Here is a 24,564-nt window from a genome sequence, read left to right as displayed (position 1 = left end):
TTTTTTAACTGTATATTGCCACATGGCAATAATAAACCTAAACCAAAATGTTTAAAAGCAAAAACCTCTTTCCATGTCTCAAGAGCAGCTTCTTGGCAAGAGAGGGCATTGGTAAAATTCACTACAACCTACATGCACTAGAACATCATTTGCACACAGTCAGAGATATGGAGCTACATAGCAAAGAAGCAGGACCTTCAGCCCAACTCATCCATACAGGCCCAAATTGCCTAACTGAGCTAATCCCGCTTACCTGCACCTGGTACTTTTCCCTCCAAACCTTTCGTATACATGTTGCTGTCCTGTGTGTCTTTTAAGTGTTGTAATTGTACCATCTCTACCCCTTCCATACACACCACCCTCTGCGTGAAAATGTTGCCTGTTAGATAACTTGTAATCTCTTTGCCCTCTCAATTTAAACCTATGTCCTCTCGTTTTCGATGCCTCTACCCTTGGCAAAAGACTATGGCTCTTCACCTTATACATGCCCCGCATGATTTTTATAAATCTCTAGAAGGCCACCCCTCAGCCTCCTACGCTACAGGGAAAAGGGATCGTCTATCCAGCTTCTCCAAATAAACATTCCACTCCCGGCAACATCCTTGTAAATGCCCTCTGCACCTTTCCCGGCCGATTGCAATGCTTAGCCCTGAGGGGAGTGCTCGTGTTACGACCGAAGTTTAAACTGTATTTGACAAGCCGGTGGCTATCTCTGCGGCTTGCCCCGCCACTTCAAAGGGAACCGATTCATCACAAATCAATCAGGTCTTTTAAGACCTGGGTATATCACTGGGTCATTTAAGACATAGGTCTTTTATAATCATGAGCTCTCAGACTCAATCGAACCCGTTAAATTGAAGGACCGTCATCCAGTAGTGATTTCACTATTGCAAATGAATTTTTAAAAAATCTAGGAATAATACATACTACTCTTTTGTTCCTAAGTTGGAAGGTTCGAAGTCAATTTTCGACGATGACTGTTCTTTATTTGTGTTGTGATCCTTCCTGACACAGCCATCAGGACATCCATCCTCCATGGCTTATTGACCCAGGAAGTCGAGTCGAATCCATTCATTCCAATGAAGTGCCGCCTGGAAACAACGTGCGACATGCAGGGAGGCTGCCATGTTTTTGACTGGCGAAGGTTACGACAGACTGCGCTAATATTGAAGATAGACACGAATCAGTCAGGAATTTGGTCCTTACGGTCGACTTGAGGTCTCCTTGCGGGGCGGAGCCACTTGACCCGCTGATCCAGAGCATCGATCCCCTTTCATTCCAGTGGCGAAAGCGGCAGGGGCAGCGGGGCGGAAGCGGCAGGGGCTGCGGGGCGGAAGCGGAAGCGGCAGGGGCAGCGGGGCGGAAGCGGCAGGGGCAGCGGGGCGGAAGCGGCAGGAGCTGCGGGGCGGAAGCGGCAGGGGCTGCGGGGCGGAAGCGGCAGGGGCTGCGGGGCGGAAGCGGCAGGGGCTGCGGGGCGGAAGCGGCAGGGGCTGCGGGGCGGAAGTGGAGCGCTTGCAGCGGTCTGAGCGTGAAACGGAAGTGCCCGTGACGCGGGGCGGGGGTGGGAAGGCTGGAAAAAGATGGCCGCCTCCGTCTCGGGCTACACTTTCAGTTCTCTGGTCTATCATCACGCAAACAGCCCCTCGGACCACGTACGTACCGGTGATGGGGTAACCGAGCAGATCTGTCGGGAGCTCAGACGCCGTGTATTTGTGGCCAGTGGGTGTTTTGGGCTGCGAGGAGGACGTGCCTCTGGCTCCCGTCGCCTGGACCCAGGCCTTGTCCCCGGCAGGAGGCTTCGCTCTCTTCAACAATAAGAGTTGACATCGAAGTACCTCGCATCGGTGACAGGGCGCAGGTCGGCCGGGTACCCGCCGCTACACTTGCTTCGGCAAGAGATTACCGAGCGTTGGATTGCAGGCGTGAATCCGCGTTAGGAGTCATTGGGTGGGGATGGAGCCACTTCTCTGGATGTACCACTTTCTGCTTTTTTCCCCAGTGAAACTTATCTGCACCTTTGAAGTCAAAGTTTTAAATTTAAGACATTTTCGGTGGAGTTCTAGTATGTGTAGCAGATACAAACCGTTGAAACTTTGTAGAGGTTTTGCTTTACTGGATCATGTCCGGGTAATGTCTCCTTAAAGTAATGTCTCCTTAAGGTTAATTTCTTAATATACAAACCGTTGCAAAAGAATTACCTTTGTGTATGTTAGCATTTTTGACATTGTATATTTTTAGTCAAATGTCAACAGAAACAAACCCAGGATTCTATTCTGATGATGAGTGTGGTTTTGATTGGGTACAAAAGCATGTTGTTTTCCCAAATGATGAACGTTGAATTCACAGCTTTTAGACAACTGAATTTGCAATGTTTTCCCAACTCCATCGTTGGAGTCATTTTCCTTGTATTGGCTTGCAGTCCTATTTTTAATTTACATTTGTTTTTCTTTCCTAGTTTGTTTTAACTAACTTGTTTTTCTACAGGAAGGATTCCTTTTGGGTGATGTAAAACAACTTGAGACTTTCAGTATTAGTGATTCACATATCAGCAACACGGAGCTGCTGCAAGTTATAGGTAAGCCTTTTGTTTCACACTGAAAATAATTACATTTTGTTGCTCTTAATTTGATACTAGTAATCTAAAATGTAGTCATCAGAGTAATGGCACAATTACTATGGCCGTTCTAATTAAGGAATATCTCATTTCAAATAACATACAAATTCTAATAAAATGTTTAAGAAAGAACTGCAGATGCTGGTAAAATCGAAGGTAGACACAAAATGCTGTAGAAACTCAGCGGGTGAGGCAGCATCTATGGACAGAAGGAATTGGCGACGGTTCAAGTCGAGACCCGCAATACAAAATGTTGTAATCTCTTCTCTAATAAAACATTGTAGAAGTTTTGAAAATTAAAGTTGTGGGGGAATGGATGGCTCCAAATATCAGTTTACGTACAGTTAAACAAATCTCTATTTAAATACCTCTGACATGTTAATTCAAATATAAAATTGGCCAGATGTATGTAATGATCAAATTGTCAATTGTGGAATGATTACATGGTAGCAGCGATTTGTAGTATTTGTTCCTATTAAAAATACCTGATTCCATCAAATAAGTGTAGGAGAGAAAGGATCTAATGAGTTATCAAAGTGGGAATTAGGATATGTTCATGGATTTGTTGTACATTTCTGCTGTAATTTGTCCCGTTTACAGTTGTCAGCAGTGTGTTCATTTCAAATATACCCACGGTTATTATTTTATCAATACATTATTTCAAAAATGTTGCATTTTGCTATATATTAGTGATATATTTAAGGTGGTAACTGCAGTACAAATACAGAGTTTTACTGTGCAATAAAAAATTGTGATTAATATTAGGAAGATTTATGGTTTCCATATTAGAACTATAAACCTTGAACTTTATTTTAATTGGCATTTGATCAAGTTTAATCCACATTTGAAAAGGTCTTAATTTGTATTTTGCTGCAAAAGTTAAGAAAAGCACGTGACTTTTGTGCTATACGTATTCTGACCAAGGTTTTCCAGACTTTACTGTGACTTCCCAGGGCAGCTGATGAATTGGTAGAGAAAATTGTTTTGCTTCCCTTCATTCTTAACAATCAATCCTGAAATTGATTGGTTGTTAATATATACGGCATGTTTATTGGAAAATAATTCTAGAAGTTTTAAATACCTTCTGTATATAATTTTTAGGCACTGATTCAAAGGGAAGTATTAAACGAACATTTGCAATGCAGTGTGTCATGAGCAATATCATTTTGGGATTTTCCCACATCCGCAGCCCAATTTGGAAATGTGATATTTATTTTTGGTGATCATGTCTCCCTCACGAGGTGTATATACTATTTACGTTCGTGAATTTGTAAATATACTTTCTTTCATAAGATAAAAATGCTGTATTGTATAGTGGGCTTGGTGACCCTTTCAAAAAATGTATTGTAAATTCCACATGGATTTGTAGAGATGCATTCACAAAAGATGCAAATATCATTCGGGCATATATGTGCGACCCCTTGAGTCCATCTTGGTAAGGATTGGCCAGTGGCTGAAAGTAAGGTTGTGGGATCACCAATGGGAATAACTAGCACTATTATACCTGTGAGTATCTAAAACAAACCTACATTTATTTTGTGCATTTTGGTTTTGCACTGAAACCTTTAAAAATGATCTTAGTTTAGTTTAGAGATACAGCGCACAAACAGGCCATCAGGCCCACTGAGTCCGTGCCAACCAATGATCCCCGAACACGTAACACTATCCTGCACACACTGGGGACAATTTCCAATTTTACCAAGCTAATTATTCTACAAATCTCTACGTCCTTGGAGTGTGAGAGGAAACCGGAGCACCTGGAGAAAACCCACGCAGGTCAATGGGGGAGCGAACAAACTCCATACAGACGGCATCCTTAGTCAGGATTAAACAATCTGGAGCTGTAAGGCAGCAACTCTACTGTTGTGCCACTGTACCGCCCATCACAGTGTTCTTTGTAAAACAGAAAATGCTGGTAAAATGGAACAAATCGGGCCATATCAAGACATCATTCGACTGAATCTGGTAAAACTAAGGTGAATGGGCATCAGAGGCGAAACTATAATGATTGGAGTGTACAGAGGATGATTGTGGTTTTGGCTACAATCATTCCTTTCCCAGGGTATTGCTGCAGTAGTGTGATGGAATACGCTGCACTTGTTTGGATCACCAAAGCGTGTCAGCATCCAGGGCAAAGCACTTTACTTGGAATTCCTCCATTTGTACATAACATCCATTCCTTCCACTACCATTGCACTGTGGTTGTGTTGAGTACTGTCTATAAAATGCATAACATTTACTCGAAAGTTATTCTAAATCTGAACCCTGTCATCAAGAAGGTCAAGGGCAGTAGGCACATGGAATTGCCACCTGCATCTTCTCTTCCAGGGTCCATACTTAATTTCATTGTTACTGATTTAAATCCTGGAACTTGCTGTTGAACATCATTATGGGAAGACTTTCATGAGAATCAGTGCAGCGCCACCACCTTGAGGGCAATTGGGAACAGGCAATAGATATTGGCATTTACCTTCATACCAAGAATTGAATTAAGTAAAGGGTACTTGTCTGTGTATAATAATTCGCGGAGTGCAGGTATAAACGTGAAGGCAAGTTTATATTTGCAACAGCAACAATAATGTAGCCACTTGGGTCTGTTCTGTCATTTGACGGTGACTTTTTTTGACTGCTACTTCGATGAAATTTCTACTGCCAACAATTCCAAATGTTCCTACCCTAACTTCAGACAAAAGCAAAACGCTGCAGGTATGAGAAACATGAACAAACAACAGCGAATGCTGGAAACATACAGCGGGTCAGGCAGCATCTGTGGAGCGAAAACTAGAAAGCTAACATTTCAGATCAACGAACTTTAACGCCAATTGAGAAAAGTTAGATATGGAACATATTTTAAGTCAGAGAGAATAGAGTGGATCTATGATAGTGAAGACCAGAAGCAATTATGTAATTCAGGTATTGGTGGTGCCAATTAAATGATCCTTATAGAAGCATACAGTACAAACAGGCCCTTTGGTGATTGGGTCATTATTTTAACTGTTGAATTTATTGATAAGTTGGACAATGGATTGTTTCTTCAGGATCGTCAGAGGTTGAGGGGAGAGCTGAGAAGTATATAAAATTATGAGAGGCATTGATCAGGTAGACAGTCAGAATCTATATCCCAAGGGAAATTTCAAAGATGAGAGGATGCAGCTTTAGGTCAGAGGGGAAATTTTAAAGGAGATGTGTGGGGCAAGTTTAATTATACCAAAAGTGGTGAGTGTCTGGAATATGCTGGCAGGTTAGGTGATGGAAGTAGATACGAAAGTGACATTGAAGAGGCTTTTAGATAAGCGCATGGATATGCGGGGAAGGGACGGATATTAATCAGGTGCAGGCAGAGGAGATGTAAGTAATCTGTCATCATGTTCAACACGGACATTGTGACCTGTGAGGTACTATACTATGTTCTATGAAGACTTCCTTGTTTTTAAGACTTAAGACTTCCTTGTTTTCTAACATTCTAACATTGGAAGGTCATGCATTTAAAATATTTTCTTACAGATGTTGTCAGACCTATTGAGTGTAGGCAGCATTCTCTATTTAGATTTTAAAATTTCAACAATTTGGGTCTTTGGAATAATTCTATTTAGCTGCTTCGATTATAAATGCAAGATTTGGCAAACACATTGAAAGATCCTTTCATAAGGTAGTGTTTGAATGTAACTTGCTCAAAAAATTTTAAGACCATAAAGAATATATTTTCAGTACACTGATAATTTACAGGAATACATTTCTGTGCATGTCATTGACACAAAATTGAGACAAATCGATGAATAATCCTATTTGTTATTCATTTTATTATGGGGATAGATCTAATTTGCACAAAATTCTGATTGCATTTGTAGTTTAGGTAGCTAATTTAACATTGTAAGACATACCAAGCTGCTTCTGAGGAATATTATAGGTGAAAATTTGTTCTTATGCTTCGATATTACAGCAGATTTCTTGAAGCTTGGTGCAAAAAGTAGTTTTGAAAGAACTTCTAAGACTTTAAGTTTTGATATTCAAAACCAGAATTAAATCATGAGTAAAAAAGTATGTGACTTCAAGAGATTGCAATAGGGATAGACAAGGACATTGAAGTTTTTTTTGACTGTTTTCAAATTGAGCTATTGCTTAATCTGGAGCCAATTTCTGTTTGCGAACGCAGGGGTGATGGATATATTTTCTGTGACTAACTATGTATTCTAAATATAAAACATTCTAAATTTAAATGTCTGCTAAATCTGGATTTATTTTTTTAATGTCACAGTTTACGAGATTAACCATGTACATAGCTGATTTATGTTGTTTTTTTGCCCAACATTTCCTTGCCAAGAGCTTAACGGATCCAGTAGCTGGGAGTTTGGTCGTTCTGAAATGCATCGTGATGTTTAAAAATAATCCACGAACTGCATCTTCAAAATAGCATGCAGATTTTAATGACTTAAGATAAATACATAAATCATCCTGTTGTATGAATGAAATAGCAGATGTTTCAACTGGAATTGCAGAGTTCCTTCCTGAAGTATGATTGCAGAATTAACTAAAATGCATATTATTTTGCAGTAATGTTTTTTCCTATTTTTAATTTTAATATTATTGTGGCTTGGTCTAAACTACTTTTAAATCTAATCTTAAATTGAAGATAAGGTACATAGGAAAATACTGTTGACATATTCACTGATTTCTAGCTTTAATATTGCTGACTGGTTTCCGTAAGATGGAAACTTTCCAAGTTGTAGTGGTTAGGAACCCTAGACATAGTGTCTGCTGCTTGTTTCAATTGTTGATTCTTAATGTACTGCTTGATAATTTAATAGGTTATTTTAAAGACAAAATGTTATTCTAAACACTTTCAAAATTTGTTATTGAAAATATGTGTTTGCCTTGGTTTTATTACAGAAATCCATAATCATGAGCCTGGTTATCAACTCTTTAGGTAAGCCAATATCCGTTTACTAATTGTGGAAAGAATAATTCAAGAAATTGTGAATAGTTTTGGTTGAAGTGCTAAAACTGCAGGTCATTCCAAACTGGTTGTTAAATCTTTGACTGTCGGCTTGCTCTGTGGTTGGGGTGCTTTGTAAGGGACTATTCTGATGTGCACAATAACTTTGAGCGAATCGGATCTGAGGAGAAATAAATAAATATTTTTATTTTCTGCCTCTCGAGTATTGTCTTCTGCTGTTCATTGGAATGATTCTTTTGGTGATATAATAGAGTTCATAAGGTCATAAGTGATGGGAGCAGAATTAGGTCATTCGGCCCATCAGGTCTGCTCTGCCGTTCAATCATGGCTGACCTGTCTCTCCCTCCTAACTCCATTTTCCTGCCTTCTCCCCATAACCACTGACACCTGTACTAATCAAGAATCTTATCTATCTCTGCCTTAAAAATATCCACCGATGGTCTCCACAGCCTTTGTGGCAGAGAATTCCATATTCACCACCCTCTGACCAAAGAAATCCCCTCTCATCTTCCTAAAGGAACGTCCTTTAATTCTGAGGTTATGACCTCTAGTTCTAGACTCTCCCAATAGTGGAAACAGCCTCTCTACATCCAAGCTTTCAGATGTCATGCTGGATACAATGATCAAGTCATGTTGAATTTCTTGTCATATCCGCTAGTACAAATACAATGAAGATCTTGCTTGAAGCAACATCACAGGCATAAACAAAATCCTAAAACATTAATTCTTCATAAATTATTCAAGCAGTGAAAACGAAAAAGCATGTGGAAAAACATGACGTTAGTGCAAAACGCAATTAGAAAACCAGTCCATGAATGTTCAAGAGGTTATCCGCAGTGTAGGATGAGATGGGGTGGTGCAGGTCAGTTGAAGAAACTGATGTTTGTTGAAAAGTAACTGTTCCTGAACCTGGGGGGTTTTAGTTTCTGTACCTCCTGCCTGGTGGTAGCAGAGTGTCAAGAAAAGTGCCTGGACAGTGGGGATCTTTGATAAATGCTGCCATCTTGAAGTTGCCTCTCATATAGATGCTTTTGATGTTTGGGATGGCTTGCCTGTGAAGGACTGGACTGAGTCCACCACTCTCTGCAGCCACTTGTGTTCCTGTGAATTGAAGTTACCATACCAGGCCATGATGCAACCGGTCAGGATGCTTTCTACAGTGTATCAGTAGACATTCCTAAAAAAAAGTAGAGGCTTTCTTTGTGATTCCATCTATGTGTTAGATCATCTGAGGTTTTAACACCCAGGAATTTGAAACTTCTATCTCTCCATCACTGTCCCACCAATGAAAACCGGCATGTGGTCTACCAACTTCACCTTTCAATTAATTCCTTAGTTTTGCTGTCATTGAGTGCAAAGTGGTTGTTGTGGTATTACTCAACCAGGTGTTCTGCTTTTTGGGCTATACCCAGTGATTTGTCCAACAACAGTGGTGGCAGTGAATCTCTAGGTAGCATTAGAGCTGTGCTCAGCTGCAAGTCGGGTGTATAAAGAGAATAGAGCAGGGGGCGAAGCACGCAGCTTTGCGGTGTATCTGTGATGACGGTCAGTGAGGAAGATGTGTTGTTTCCGGTCGGCAGATAAGAAATTCGAGGATCCAGTTGCAAAAGGAGGTACAGAGGCATAGGTCCTGGAGCATATTGATGAGTTTAGAGGGGATGGCTGTAGTCAATGTATAGAAGCCTACCATGCTCCTGTTCAAAGCAGAGCATGGAGCCAGTGAGTTAATATCTGCTGGTGACCTATGGTGTTGACAGGCAATTGAAGCGGAGCCAGGTAATTTCTGAGCCAACAATGCCTCCGATTTTGATGCCGTCTCGACCCAAACAATTCAATCCCTTTTCCATTGCCTTGCAAATGTTTCAATACCGTTGTATTCCCTTCTGATGGCCACTTTGTAACTTGCCTTCACAACATGGAGGCAATGCATTCCATATTCCAAGAAAATATTTTTGTCATATCACTATTCATTCCCTTCCCCTTTTATTGTGGCTGTGAACTCCATTCTTGATCTCTTCGCCAAGAGAGCAGTCTTTCACGAACCTGACTAAACCCTTCTTAATTTTATTTACTTTTAATTAACCCCCTGAAGGGAGGGAATACATTTGAGCACTTTGCATAGTAGGATTTACACTCTTAATAGGCCAAACTGCTGTTTTGTCATAGTTGCCTTTTTGTATGAAGTAAATGCTGAGATTCAATCTTCTTGGATGGAAAGGAATACATGGGATAACACAAAACAGAGCATAGGTGAAATGGGTCATTTGGTTAATCATAATATTGTTTGTGGAACCTGACTACAAGCAATGATGTGTCTTTCTCCAGCAATGGCTCTGCTCCAAGATAATTGAATTGTTGCAGCACAGAGGTAGGCTGTTTGGCCAATTGAATCTACGAAGAAAGCTAAGAGCTTTCGGGCAGTCTCATTTCCTAATGCGTTTCACATAGCCCAACAAATTACTTTCTCTGAAACGAGCACCTGGTCCACTTTCCAAAGCCCTGATTGACTATCTGCCTGTAAGAATAATGGAAAGAGTACCAGTTTATAACCATCCATTATACACAAATTCCTTGTACTCCTTTTGACTTTGATACATCCTTTAAAATTTGTGTCCTCTGATCCCTGAATGATCAGCTAATAGGTTTCTGACGTCAATCTGTAATGTCTGTCAAATCTTCTCAGCCTCCTTTTGGACATCAATGACGTGCTCAATTTCTCCAGTCTGCCATGCATAGCTAAAATGCTTATTCTTGGAACTATTTTAATACAATTTCTTTGTGCTCTGTCTAAGACCTTAGTTGGCGTTTATGTATCATAACCTTCAAGGAGTCGGTGGAGATGGGGTGTTCTTTATTGTAAAATGGAATCTGGTCGTGCCAAACCCATGAGCAATATAGTAGTGATGGTTGATGTAAAACGTGTTGAGGCGGGAAAAATTGTTATGGCTTCGATAATGAGATGTAAAACTCTGCTTATGGTTCAGTAAAACAATTGCATGCAATGAGCATGAGTTGGATTTGGATGTGGGATTGTTCTGACCCAGTGCAGTTTCTGATTAGAGTCAAGATTCATCTTGAATTTTCATAATGTTCCGACTAATAGGCTTTGGGAGGGGTACACGGCGTGCTTCAGTCATTTGCATTGAAAGTGGTGTTGGAGCAGTAAAACTGGTTACTATCATCCCCAAATGCAGTAGCTACAAAGTGAGGAATGTGAAGCCAGCAATTAAAATGCTACTGCAACTTCGTTCATTTGGAGTTTTGGAGTTCAATCTTTATCTTTTGTCCTTGCAGTTCAGAACTGGTGCAAAACTGCTCTCCAACACGAATCAATAAATCTAGCAGATTAAAGAGATTTATTGTAATTCCCAACATTTAAGCAACATTTATTTTAGTAGGTTTCTTTAGGAGTGGTAACTGCTTAGTGTTAATGTACCATGTAAATTGTTGTCTTGCTGTGTATTAATGTCAGTTGTAGGTTCCCAGCCAGCAGTTTGTGTGCAAGGTCGTCAGACCACCCCATAAGTGTAATAGAGTACATCTTTCTAAAAGTATACTTTCCTTAGCAGTCCATTTAATTTAATTTAAAATGTTCTTGGAAATTTGCTTATTTTGAAATACTTTGCCAACTATGGTATTCATATTTTGAATTTGTTTTCAGTTTTTATGACTATGCAGGAAGGGTTGATGAAGAGAGTCTGGATAGAATCCTCAAAGGAAGGAGGAAAGTAAGTATTGACTTTTAAACTTTCTTCCTTTAAAAGTTGTAACGTTGGGATAGGATATTCATCTCTTTGAGCAACTCACAACATTCTGTTAAGCCATGATTTTTCCACACTCCATTTACCTGCCTTAGTGTGTCGCTGCCCCATTGGAGAAAATGTGATCCAGCATCCACTGCTTTTTTGGAAAGTTTGTTTTCTCACTATCCTTTTCTGTGCCGCAAGCACTTCATGATTTCACGTGTAACGAGCATAACGCCAGCTTATAAACTCGTTGACAAATTCTTCTGCCAGAGAAAGTAGGATCTGTTCTTTTCATAATTTGGAACCGCTCAGTTTACTTTTTGGCCTTTATGATGAGGGAGTCAGGATAAGTTTATGTAACATATCCTCATAGAGGTCTGGGGTTTGGGAACCTATGATATAATGCAGCTTTTATGCTGGGTGCCTCACAGCAAGTTCACTTTTGCAGATGAGGCAAATATAACAGAAACATAACTACTTTCTCTATTTTAGCATGTGCAAAAGAATAACATTTCATTAGTGTTTTAAATTATTTGTTCCGTGCTATTTTTTTTGCATTAGGTGTTTTATCTTTTAGTGTAATGAAACCCAACTGTATGTATAGTTCCCAGACTTTCCTTCTTAGACAATTTGTAAAAATAAATTTGTCTTTTTTAGCATTAGTGAGAGTAATCGCTGGATATTTTACCAAGTGTTAGCTTCTTGTTCAGTATTTTCTTCTCCAACCTCCCATGCCTTTTCTTTATATTTTATATTTTAATGGTATTGCACCGTAATGACATTAAATATGTTTCTTACCTACATGTCCTAATAGTTTCCTCCTTCTATAGAATGTTATTGGCTGGTACAGATTTAGAAGGAATACACTGCAGCAGATGTCCTACAGAGAGCACATTATCCATAAGCAGTTGACAAACATCCTTGGAGTGCCTGATCTAGTCTTCCTTCTGTTTAGTTTCATCTCCACAGCAAACAACTCAACGCATGCTTTGGAATATGTGTTGTTTAGACCCAGTCGCCGGTAAGTCATTTCAGTTTATGTAGTCGAAGATTTATAAAGTTGATTCTCAAAACAAAAATCCTTCCTTCACTGTCAGTTAAATTGTTAACATTTAAAAAAAAATGTTCTCTTCTCTATTTCCTTTTACCATGTCATCTCACCAATCCTTTCATCTCAAGCATATTAATGTTATTGCTGGATGTGGATATAATGTTATTGCTGGATGTTGTAAATAAGAGATCCCAATTTTGATTAATAAATATTTACATTCATCAGAATTAAAATATTCTGTTTAATACTTGAGTTGAGAATTTGTAATTAATAATTAGAATAATCAGCTTAATTATGGTGATTTGTATTTCTAAGACTGATAGTTTAAGTTTTTAAATATCCTCTATTTCCTCTGAAGGTATGATCAGCGAGTTTCACTCACAATTCCCAATTTGGGGAACACTAGTCAGCAAGAATACAAGAGTTCCTCAGTGCCAAACACATCCTGGAATTATGACAAAGTGGTAACGGAACACGGGTGAGTAATAAACTATACACAGCAAATAATATATTAATGATAATTGTTGAAAATGCAAGTCACCAATGGCAGCACAGTGGCAGTGGTAGAATTGCTGCCTTACAGTGCGAGAGAGCTAGGTTCAATCCTGACCATGGGTGCTGTCTTTATGGAGTTTGCACATTCTCCCTGTGGCAGCTCCAGTTTTCTCAAACATTCCTAAGACGTGCAGGTTTGTAGGTTAATTGGCTTCTGGAAATTGTTCCTAATGTGTAGGATAGAAGTAGTGTATGGGTGATGGTTGGGCCAAAGGGCCTGTTTCCACGCTGTATCTTTAAACTAAAATAAACTAGGCAGTGATATCCTTGCAGTTAAAATTGTCTGTTCTGTGCTAACAGGCAGTTTGTCAGAAAAAATTGTTTATAATCTGAATTGACACTGATGGCATTGGTAATGCCGTTAAATATCATGGGTTGGTGGTTGTTTGTTGGCACTTGCACTGTTGCTTGCTGTTTTTAGCCTATATGTGAATGTAGCTTATGTTAAACTGAACCATTGAATAATGAGAACACGTCATTCTGTACACAAAGTTGAATTAATTATTTTTTAAATTTTCCATGCCCAGCGCTGAGTTCTTTGACAAAGATGGAGTGATTAAAGATATCAGGGCCATTTATCAGGTGTACAATGCACTTCAAGAAAAACTGCAAGTAAGTTACTTTACTATGTAGAGAATTCACTGAACTAAGAAAAGGTTTTATTATTTATGTTTGGTTTTGTGATGAAGTGTAACGGTATGCATATTTTAAGAAAGCACCTGCACATACTCTATTGCTTTCTTGCATTTTTTTAAAAAGTTGAAAGCTGATAACTGCGTTTGAAGAAATGGTCTACTCCTATGTTTTAGTCTTCTGTCCTTTACCTGGAGGTGCTGCAAAGCTCTGCAATAACAGATTAATACAGGCCCACCACTGATTTTCCAGCACCCTTGGTTCCAGAGCCTTTCTGGACTACCTGTTTTGCTGGACCAACAGAGGTCATGGGCTCTAAGAGACAATAGGTGCAGGAGTAGGCCATAAGGCCCTTCAAGCCAGCAGTGCCACTCAATGTGATCATGGCTGATCACCCACAATCCGTACCCTGTTCCTGCCTTCTCCCCATATCCCATGACTCCCCTATCTTCGAGAGCCCTATCTAGCTCTCCCTTGAAAGTTTGCAGAGAACTGGCCTCCTCCGCCCTCTGAGGCAGAGAATTCTTGGTTTCTTGGTCCTCCAAAATATTCCAAATGGAATTTAAACTGGAGGTGGTGAAGGGAGGGCTTAAGCCAGAAAGGGTTATTGGGAAGAAAGAGCTACTTTAAATTTAGTTGCATCTGGTTGGGTAACTATAGTTGAGTGGAGATTATTCCATGCTTTAATTGTGCGGGGGAAGAACAAATTGCTGTATACATCTGTCTTTGTAGCTGGGATCACAAATTGGATCGAATGCCTTCGTCTGCTCCTAATTGGTTTGGGTTTGGTGTAGGTCTTGTAGTCTATGTCGAGCGGACTCACCGACTCACAACTCTCTGTGAGAAAAAGTGTTTCCTTGTCTCCGTTCTAAATGGCTTGCCCCTTATTCTTAAACTGCGGTCCCTGGTTCTGGACTGCCCCAACATCGGGAACATGTTTCCTGCCTCTAGCGTGTCCAAACCCTTAATAATCTTATGTTTCAATAAGATCACCTCTCATCCTTCTAAATTCCAAAGTATACAAGCCCAGCCGCTCCATTCTCTCAGCATATGATAGTCCCGCCATCCCGGGAATTAACCTTGTGAACCTACGCTGCACTCCCTCAATAGCAAGAATGTCCTTCCTCAAATTTGGAGACTAAAACTGCACACAATACTCCAGGTGTGGTCTCGCTAGGGCCTTGTACAACTGCAGAAGGACCTCTTTGCTCCTATACTCAACTCCTCTTGTTATGAGGGCCAACATGCCATTCACTTTCTTCACTGCCTGCGGTACCTGCATGCTTACTTTCATTGATTGATGAACAAGGACCCCCAGATCCTGTTGTACTTCCCCTTTTCCCAACGACACCATTTAGGTAATCTTCCTTCCTATTTTTGCTACCAAAGTGGATAACCTTACATGTATCCACATTAAACTGTATCTGCCATGCATCTGCCCACTCACCCAACCTGTCCAAGTCACCCTGCATTCTCATAGCATCCTCCTCACAGTTCACACTGTCACCCAGCTTTGTGTAATCTGCAAATTTGCTAATGTTACTTGTAATCCCTTCAACTGAATCATTAATATATATTGTAAATAGCTGCGGTCCCAGCACCGAGCCTTGCAGTACCCCACTAGTCACTGGCTGCCATTCTGAAAGGGACCAGTTAATCCCTACTCTTTGTTTCCTGTCTGCCAACCAATTTTCTATCCATGTCAGCGCTCTACCCCCAATACCATGTGCTCTAAGTTTGTCCACTAATCTCCCATGTGGGACCTTATCAAATGCTATCTGAAAGTCCAGGTACACTACATCCACTGGCTCTCCCTTGTCCATTTTCCTAGTTCGTTCCTCAAAAAGTTCCAGAAGATTGGTCAAGCACGATTTCCCCTTCGTAAGGAGTCTAACAGTACCGGAACGGTCCGCCTAGGCCGCAGAGAGACTGAGATACCAGCCCGCAGTCGGTATGGGAGCGGATCTGCCGGCTCCGGCTGGGTTGGTGTTCCACAGTCCTGGCCACTGGGAGTAAATTTGATATGTTGATTGTCCCAGAAGTCCCAATGAAGTCTAGATTGGCCACCTTACCCGGCCTTGGCGTGGCATTTTCAGGGGGACATCTGTGGAGGATTTCAAGTGTGCTCTTGTGCTTTAGTCCGGATTAAAGGAGGCGCCGAACCATCTGTTGCCGGAAAATCGGTGGTGGACCTATTCTAATTTTCTCGTTATACTGTGTTGTTGGCCTACATTGTCTCCTGGATTCAAATATAAATTTCCCATCATTCTTCTGCTTCAGCACCCTCCACTGCTTGGTCCCTCCTCCCCAGTCTTAATGTAGAGTCCTCCTAACATTATATTCATATATGACTAGCCTCGTGCTTCCACAACTTACCTTTGATGCTGTTTGAACTTATATTTAGGAATCTATTTGGACTTGGATTTGGAATTCTTTTGTGCCTCCTCCCATTTGCTTTTCATTCAAGTTCTGAGCTATAAAACAATTTAGCATAATTTGAGTTATAGGTGCTTTACATGATTTTAAATTTAACTCTGCATTAAAGTCAATTTGAATTTAACCTTCAAACACTTCTGTAGACAGTATGTGGAGAAGTGGAAAAGAGTGAACAAACAGTTGAAAGTTATCTTCTAGAAGTGGATAAACTGAAGAAACAAATAGCACGCAGGAAAAGAGAGATTGAAGAGGAAAAGAGTAAGTAACTATCAGTTATAAAATTGTCCATAATTGGGATGAATGTCTATTAATAAAAGCAACGCAAAGAGGCTTTGAAGTGATGATTACTTGAACAAACAGATATGAACAATACAATCTTGTTTATACAGCCAGCAGGATCTTGTATTGGATAAACCAGTGGAGCTGCCATAACAAATGTACCTTTAATACAAAATGCAATTTAAAAAAAAAAATGTATTTTACCCTTTAGATTAAAAATCTTGGGATAAAGTGTTTTGTATATAAAGGGAAAATTTGAATCTAGTTTATTTAAACCTTGTGTAAGCTTTTTACTGTACCTCGGTACGTGTGACAATAAACTTAGCTAACTAACATGTGTGCTCATGCTTCCTGCAATAGTTGGACAGCAAAATAAATTGAGATACGTTTGACTAAAACTATAGGACTGGGCAGATTTGGTATTATTTCTCTGCTTATCACAATTGGTTTCTAAAATAAAAACTCTACAAAAACCTTTTACAAAATGAAACTGCTCATTTTTTTTGCCCAAAATTGGAAAAAAAGAAATGCAATGCAGTGTCAGTTATTCCTCTGGGTGTCAAGAAGTTCAGGCAACCTTATGCTTCTAAAGGGGGGATGTCACTGCTTCCTTTCATCTGGCTACACAGAGCTCATTTAATTTTTTAAGCAAGTGCAATCCAGTACATTTCCTCCTGCTAAAATGGACTAATTCATTCAGGGTAGACAAATGCTATTTGTAAGTTCAACAAAAAAAGAGACAGTGCTAGAGTAAGTCAGTGGGTCAGACAGCATCTCTGGAGACCATGTATAGGTGATGTTTCAGGATGGGACCATTCTCCAGCACTTCAGTGAACTTTTATTCCATATCCCAGACTCTTTGGTTGTGACTTGTGAATTCCTACCGATATCCTACAGGCGTCTGACTGATAGCTGAACTGCATTGATGCTACGGCCTAATGGTGTCACCATTACTGATACTAGCTCTTAGTTCAAGAATTTTTTATTTTTTTCTTGCTATGAGAATTTGTACTTGTCTTTAGATAATTGTTCCAAATCGTTGGTGTGATGGTTCATATTTTATAGTCTGTGTCAATGCCACAGTGATAAAAAATATTGCTGATTTTGAATGTAACATGCATATGGTCACCCTTGTAAACTAATGCCCAGGAAGCCTTGAAGGTTAAAAGTCTCTTTATTTAAACATTTTAGAACTTAGTATAATACATCTTTGGATTTTTAAATAGTCTGTAAGCCGCTCTGGCACCCCACTGCGTTATTCCCGAGCAAGCCTCTTTGTAGCTTCAAGCCTTGCTACTGCAGGTGCTGTACCCAGTAGAGGAATCGACAAGTGACATCTAACTCCCATCTAGTTTCATACTTCTGTGCTGCAATTTACATGCAGAAATCATGAATGTGCCGAGCCAGCAGAATCAACCTGCTGACGATTCCCTTCAGAACGGATGGCAAAATGCCCATCACTCAGAAGTTTCTGGGCAACCACAATATCTAAGATAATGTTTAGGCAGCACAGTGACAGAAGCTAGTAGAGTTGCTTGCTGCCTCAGCTCCAGTGGCCTAGGTTCAATCTTGACCCAACAACACTGCATATGTGGAGATTGTACATTCTCTGTCACTGCATGGGTTTTCCAGGGTGCACTGGCTTCCACCTGCATAAATTGATGGATGAAATGGTTACAGTAAATTGCCTTTAATGTGAAGGTGAATTAATCGGTACAAAAGAAATGGATTAACGGAAATGGGTGCCTGATGGGACAGCAGGGACTTGGTGGAATGTAGAGCCTGTTTTTGTACTATTTCACTAATGCTGAATAAAATAATACACTTTTTAATCACTTTACTCTTCTCTTTAGAACTTCAAGAAGCTGCAATGAATAGAGGAATAGCTGAAGAAAATTCAGTTCATGTGCTTAATCTGAGGACCAGTCCTGGACAAGTAATGGAAGTACAAATGCAAGAAAGTTTGGACACTACTAATGCTCTGTTGCCTAATTCTGATCTATCTGATATCACTGCTAGGGGCAATATGCAGGTGATGAGTAGCGTTTATGTGCCTCGGTTACAGGGTGTGGGTTCTGCTGGCAAAGCTTCAGCAAGCACAAGTGCTCAAAACTACTATGGAAGCCAAATGGGGAGTCCCCAGTCTCAAATAGCACATGGAGTTACTGTTAATAACGAAGAGGACAATTATGAAAGCTTGCACGAACCTTCAGAAACGTCTGACAGTGAATACACTGCATTAGGCGAAATGTGTCCGAATTCACATCCAAATGAAGATACAAATCAAACATCACAAATATAACAGACTCTTGTGGCACTAATTTTGTGATGCGCATTAATTTTGAAGGAAGTGAGAAAAGATAGTTTCAGGCCAAGCAATTGAATCAATGCGTAACAGGAAGGCTTCTGTGTGCAGAAAACGTTGATATCCTACTTGGATGTTTATTGCCTTGTGCAAAGTCTGATTTCAGATAAATGGGATGTAGGTTTTTTTCTGTACTCTTTAGAAAGGTTCATGTGTTACAGCCAAAAATTGCTTCCAAAGGCACAATACCTACTGTAGACACACAATGGTAGCACCAGATTTTAAGTGGTATCACAGACTTAAAACCAATTGCTGCTGGGTGTGGTATCTAATGAAGTCTTTTAATTTGACAATACCATACTACTTGCACTATTTTGTTTTTTGCCTTTTTATTTGCAGGTTCACAAAAGGGAACATTGTCGGCGGCCTTCAGAAATCAAATTCCCCAGTAGGAGCCAAATTAGTGCTTGTTCAAATCTTTGTTACCTAAATGGAACGGAGATTGATTATATAATTGCTTTAGATTGCACGTTGTAAGATTATCTGTGACTAGGACTGTAATATTTGTACAATTTGAAATTTTGTAGTGTAATGTATTACTGCACCTAACAATTCAGTCCTTTTTTTTTTACAAAAAAAGGAAATGTAATCCAAAACAGCTTTGATTTCTTCAATTATGTGCCTGACTGGTAGTATAGCAAAATTTGTATATATAAAAAAAATAATCTGCTCACTGCTCCTGTTTACTAGAATTATTGCTATATTCCTTTTTGGGTGCTATAATTTTTTTTCAATTCTGTTTCCAAATTTTAGCCTGGAATTTTTTAATTGATCTGAGGAAATGGTTCAGTATGTAAAAGATAGCCATCAAGATTGTTAATTGGGTCAATCTGAGTTAAAGGAATATTTTGGGGATAACACAAAGAACTCTTAGAGGAGAAAAATTGCAGGAATTAACAATTTAAATTTAACAGCTTTTGAATATTCCCAATGCGGGGCTAAAATGTCAAAATCTCATTAAATGTATTGACTTTGGGTTAGGTGTCAAATCTTTGGGTGACAATCTTTTGTACAAACTGAGACAAAGTATTTGTGTACAACTTGTTTTTGTGCTAAATTTGCTATTCGCGGGGTGCTTTTACATTAGGTGATGTACCCAATCCTGTACTCAGGAATTCTGTGTGTGTGTATGTAAAATGAATGTCATGCATTCTTTCAGATTAAAAGTAAATGTATAGACTCCCCACTCCGAGTTGCAGCCTGAAGGTATCCACAATGATAGATTTTTGATCAGGTTTTACCTACAATTCAACTTTTTAAAAGTTTGGTAACAGAAAAGCACTTTGTCCCAGTTTTTTGTTTAACCTGTCAATTTCAAAAATTGTGTATAATACCAAATACCCTGCAATTTTACAGTATCATATTTGGTTTGATGCACTCAACAACAAAACAAATCGTTTTTTTACGAGGAAAGCAAGTATTCTATTTTGTCTGGCTCTTGAAAACATTTTGTGTAATCAGACAATGTTTAGATTTTGCAAGTATATGAATACTGTTCTTGCCATCAAATGGATGATTGACAATTTGCACAAATTAATTAAACTTACTATCTGCAGTTTTAAATTTGTTAATTACCATTTACAAATACCCTTCATAGAACTTGTCAGATACATTACCTGAAATTGGACAACAATAGACCTATTAACATCAATATTAAGATAAATGTCTCTGTTAAAAGTAAAATTATCAGCTGTTACAGCACAGAAGAAAATTAATGTAGTGCCAAACTTCACTTTGGAGGGGAAAAAATCAATTATAAAATTAATGGATATCTGAAAATGTATTGAGTTGCAGAGACACTATGATGCTTATCAGAATAGCGTTAAATTGCTTTATCCAATATAAATTTCTTCCACTATTAAATGAAAAACCGGCACCATAATCATGGCTTTAGAACGCCACTGGTTAGTAGCTGTGGAAGTGGTACAATTATGCTTTTTTTCTTGAGTATTCTGAGAAGATAATGTTCCCTGTTAGAAGTCCGAGAGCTATTGTGAGTTAATCTGCAGACATGGAATAGTGTTATGCTGTCATTGCATACAAACACTTCCATCGGCACCATTGTCCCAAAATGTGGCATTACAACTTCAATTTCTATTTACAGAATTTTATATCGCAATTAGCATAGGACTTTAAGTTAAACTTCTATTATGCTCTCATAATTTGAAATTACTGCATTCTCTGGTCATAAATTTAATATAATACTTTGATTGTACCAACATTTTTTCAGCATTTGCCAGCCACATAATCTGCAAATGTGTTTGACTCATTGAAGTTTGGAAAGCCAAACCTTGTGTAGACAGTAACAAAAATGTAATGACTAACAGTCTAACCTCGTCTTAAATAAGCTAGAGGAGATATATAGAATTATTTGGTAACTGATCATCATGCAACATGTTCTTGTTTCTGCATTATTACTGAAGTTTTAAACACAACTTCTTTTGTGGCCATGTGCAGTGCCAGCTGTTTTACACATTTTGGATGGAATGTTTGGGCTATATTTTCAGTACTCTCTTGTGGGGTACATTGGATTGTAGTATGATTGATATCCGGTGAAATTTTTGTTAAAATCAATTGTCTCAATATACAAGAATTACATGCCACTGTCTAACCACTTTCAGTTCAAGCCTGTCTTCCCAAGGAACTACTTTTCATGAAGTTGCACACGACGTTTCACAAAGCAACAGTGATTCTTCATGACCAAATCTTTTTCAAAATTTAACTCCATACTGGTTTTAAATATACTAGTGTAATATTCAAATAATTTATGGCAATAGTGCCATAAGGGGGGAGATAACAGTTGAATATTTGTCCATTTAATATCTTTCAAAGAATTCCATTAATTGTTGACCCAGCCTGTGGTACAGAATTGCAAGGTAGCTGATGACAGTGATGGCACTATCATCCTAATGACTACATCACTAGAGAGGGGAGGTAATTGATGACCTAATCTACTTGGTCTTGAATACCAGTGTTGGTATTTGTAGAATGTGCTTAGATTTAGATTGATTTTGAAATATAAAGTATTCACTGGCAGATTAGAAAGTTAGTGAACAAACATTAGCATTGCACTGTCAATTAAGTATTTGGAGTTGGCAAGTTAGTGCTAAATGGAAATCTAGAAAGTATGAATATGCAGTTATTTAGTATGCATATACCCAAAATATTGTATGGAAAGTCTGTAAAATGAGTGACAAAGAAAGCATCATAATAGATATTATCTTCCCTGTCCTTGGAAATAAACTATTGAAAATTAAAAAAAAGTGTGAAATAGTGATCCATTCCCTCTTGTTTTTGTTTCAATTTTATCCCCATCTTGTATTCTGGCTGAGTTCTCAGAGTTGTGATTGGATTTGAGATGGTCAAATGAAAATAACTGGAGTTCAACTTGGAAGTGCTGCAGTATCACTCCATCTATTTCAATGATTAATCATGAAATTAAGTAATGTAATGTAAAGCAAAATATTTCAGCTGGTATAAAAAGTGTGAAGGGTGGCAACCTAAAATATTGCCTGTCCATTTCCCTCCATAGATGCTGCCTGATTTGCTGAGTTCCTCCAGCAGTATTTTTTACACAAAATAATACACAGGTCATAAAACAGGTATGAAGAAAGAAACAGTTAATGGGTAGGAAAGAAGTGCAGATGCGGGCTTAAATAGAAAGTAGATACAAAATGCTGAAGTAACTCAGCTGGACAGGCAGTATCTCTGGAGAGAAATGGGTGACTTTTTGGGTCAAGGCCCTTCAGACTGATGTCAGGCGAGTGGGCGGGACTGAGTTTGAATGTAGTCGGAGACAGTATGACTGGTGGGAGAACTGGGAAGGGGGGGGGGGATTGAGGGAGGGGGAGCAAGGGCTATTTGAAGTTGGAGAAGTCATTGTTCATACTGCTGGGCTGTAAGCTACCCAAGTGAAATATGAGGTGCTGTTCCTCCAATTTGAGCTGGGCCTCACTCTGGTAGGGAGATCAGGTAGGTTAAGGCAGACTGAGCAGAGGTGTTCAGCGAAACGATCGCCGAGCCTGCGCTTGGTCTCGCCAATGTACAGAAGTTGACACCAGGAACAGCGGATACAGTAGATGAGGTTGGAGGTGCAAGTGTACCTCTGCCTCGCCTGGAAAGACTGTCGGGGTCCTTGGATGGAGTAGAGGGGGGAGGTAAAGGGTCAGGTGTTGCATCTCCCGCGCTTGCAGGGGAAAGTACCTGGGGAGGTTTGGGTGGGGACGAGTTGTCCAGGGAGTTGCGGAGGGAACGGTCTCCGCGGAAAGCAGAAAGGGGTGGAGATGGGAAGATGTGGCCAATAGTGGGATTCTGTTGGAGGTGTTGGAGGATTATATGCTCTATGCGACAGCTGATGGGGTGGAAGGTGAGGACAAGAGGGACTGTCCTTGTTGCAAATGGGGGTAGCGGGAGCAAGAGCGGAGCTGCGGGGATATCAAGAAGACCCTAGTGAGAGCCTCATCTATAATGGAAGAGGGGAACCCCCGTTTCCTAAAGAATGAGGACATCTCTGATCTAGTATGGAAAGCCTCATCCTGGGCCCAGATGTGGCGTATACAGAGAATTGGGAGATGGGGATAGTCTTTACAGGAAGCAAAGAAGTGTCTATGGCAGTCAGTAGGTTTGTAGTAGATGTCGGTCAATAGTCTATCTCCTGTGATGGAGACAGTGAGATCCAGAAAGGGTAGGAAGATGTCGGAGATGGTCCAAGTGAATTAGAGTGCAGGATGGAAATTAGTCATGGAGTTGATGAAGTCAGTGAGTTCTGCATGGGTGCAGGAGGCAGCACCGATGCAGTCATCAATATAATGGAGGTAGAGTTCGGGGATAGGGCTAGTGTATACCTAGAACAGTGATTGACGTGCCCTACAAAGGGCCAGGTATAGCGGGCCCATGTGAGTCCCCATAGCTGTGCCTTGGATTTGGAGGAAGTGAGAGGTGTCGAAAAAGTTGATGAGGGTAAGGACCAGCTCTGCTAGGCGGAGGATAGTATTCGTAGACTGAAATTGGCTGGTTCTGCTGTCGAGGAAGAAACAGGGCTTTAAGACCTTCCTGGTGGGGGATGAACGTGTAGTGACTGGACATCCATGGTAAAGATGAGGGAGTGGGGGCCTGTAAAACGGAAGACATCTTCATTGAAACAGTTAATGGTTCGGATGGAATTTTTGTTCAGAGGGAAGCCATCAATTTCCAGAATTTTGAAAGACAAATTCCTCTAAATTTATACCTCTAAATCAAGAGGTCCTCTAAATCAAGTGGCCATCTAACTTTTCTCAATGTAATTTCATTCTAGTGATTTGAAGAAGTTTAGATTTACCTTAATCCAGGAATTGCATCTTTAATACATAAACCCTCAATAGACTGATCTGAACCTGTAAATTTCATGCTGACAGTACATTTTTATGTACAAATTCACATTTTTCTACTAAATTTGCACTGTATATTGATTTTAGATAAAACGCTACCACTTACGGCTGTGATTTTTGGCGATCTTACTCCGCTCATCAGGTGCAGGGGATTCTTCCCATCAATGAAAAATAAAAGTGTTATTAGTGTTTAAAAAATGTTGAGAATCTCTCTCCTGTCAATCACGCCTTGAAGGCCACGCCACGGAGGGCGAGGGATTATAAAACCCGGAAATGTGGGTGTGGCACAGTCTCTGCAAGATGGGGGAGGGAGAGCTCACGACTGAGCTGTGAATCAACTGAACGTCTACTGAACTGTGAGTGTGGTGTTTATGTGGTTTTATGGTGGTTTCACCCTGTTTGAAATGGTATGAAACTGCATTTGAATGGTGGCCTTGCACCCTGCTGGAAGTGGTAAGAAACTGCACTTGAATTTGGTGGCCTTGCCCCTGCTTGAAATGGTATGAAACTGCACTTGAGTTTGGTGGCCCCGCACCCTGCTTGAAGTGGCAGGAAACTGCACTTG

The 24,564-nt window shown here is 39.9% G+C and overlaps 2 protein-coding genes across 2 annotated transcripts in view; one reads left to right on the top strand and one right to left on the bottom strand.

Annotated features, from left to right (window-relative positions):
* The window catches only part of eef1akmt2 (EEF1A lysine methyltransferase 2), a 31,493-nt gene extending 30,193 nt beyond the window's left edge, over positions 1-1,300 (bottom strand). The window contains exon 1 of the mRNA XM_033033731.1: positions 928-1,300. Within this exon, the coding sequence (XP_032889622.1) occupies positions 928-1,037 (110 nt within the window). The 5' untranslated portion in view covers positions 1,038-1,300. The remainder of the gene's footprint in view (positions 1-927) is intronic.
* A 223-nt stretch (positions 1,301-1,523) lies between these two features.
* abraxas2 (abraxas 2, BRISC complex subunit) lies at positions 1,524-21,910 on the top strand. Its single transcript, XM_033033729.1, has 9 exons — positions 1,524-1,652; positions 2,485-2,575; positions 7,502-7,538; positions 11,230-11,296; positions 12,145-12,335; positions 12,724-12,843; positions 13,448-13,532; positions 16,133-16,247; positions 18,122-21,910. Exons 1-9 carry the CDS (start codon positions 1,581-1,583, stop codon positions 18,568-18,570), a joined length of 1,227 nt encoding a protein of 408 aa, XP_032889620.1. The 5' UTR covers positions 1,524-1,580; the 3' UTR covers positions 18,571-21,910.
* Positions 21,911-24,564: the final 2,654 nt, after the last annotated feature.

Source organism: Amblyraja radiata, chromosome 15, assembly GCF_010909765.2.
Source record: "Amblyraja radiata isolate CabotCenter1 chromosome 15, sAmbRad1.1.pri, whole genome shotgun sequence".
In the NCBI taxonomy this organism is placed as follows: Eukaryota; Metazoa; Chordata; class Chondrichthyes; order Rajiformes; family Rajidae; genus Amblyraja; species Amblyraja radiata.
This window is presented reverse-complemented; position numbering and strand designations above follow the sequence as displayed.

Coding starts and splice junctions, on each gene's coding strand:
- abraxas2 (XM_033033729.1), top strand. CDS start 1,581: ATGGCCGCCTCCGTCTCGGGCTACACTTTCAGTTCTCTGGTCTATCAT. Junction 11,297..12,144: donor TCCTCAAAGGAAGGAGGAAA/GTAAGTATTGAC, acceptor CTCCTTCTATAG/AATGTTATTGGCTGGTACAG. Junction 12,844..13,447: donor AAAGTGGTAACGGAACACGG/GTGAGTAATAAA, acceptor TTCCATGCCCAG/CGCTGAGTTCTTTGACAAAG.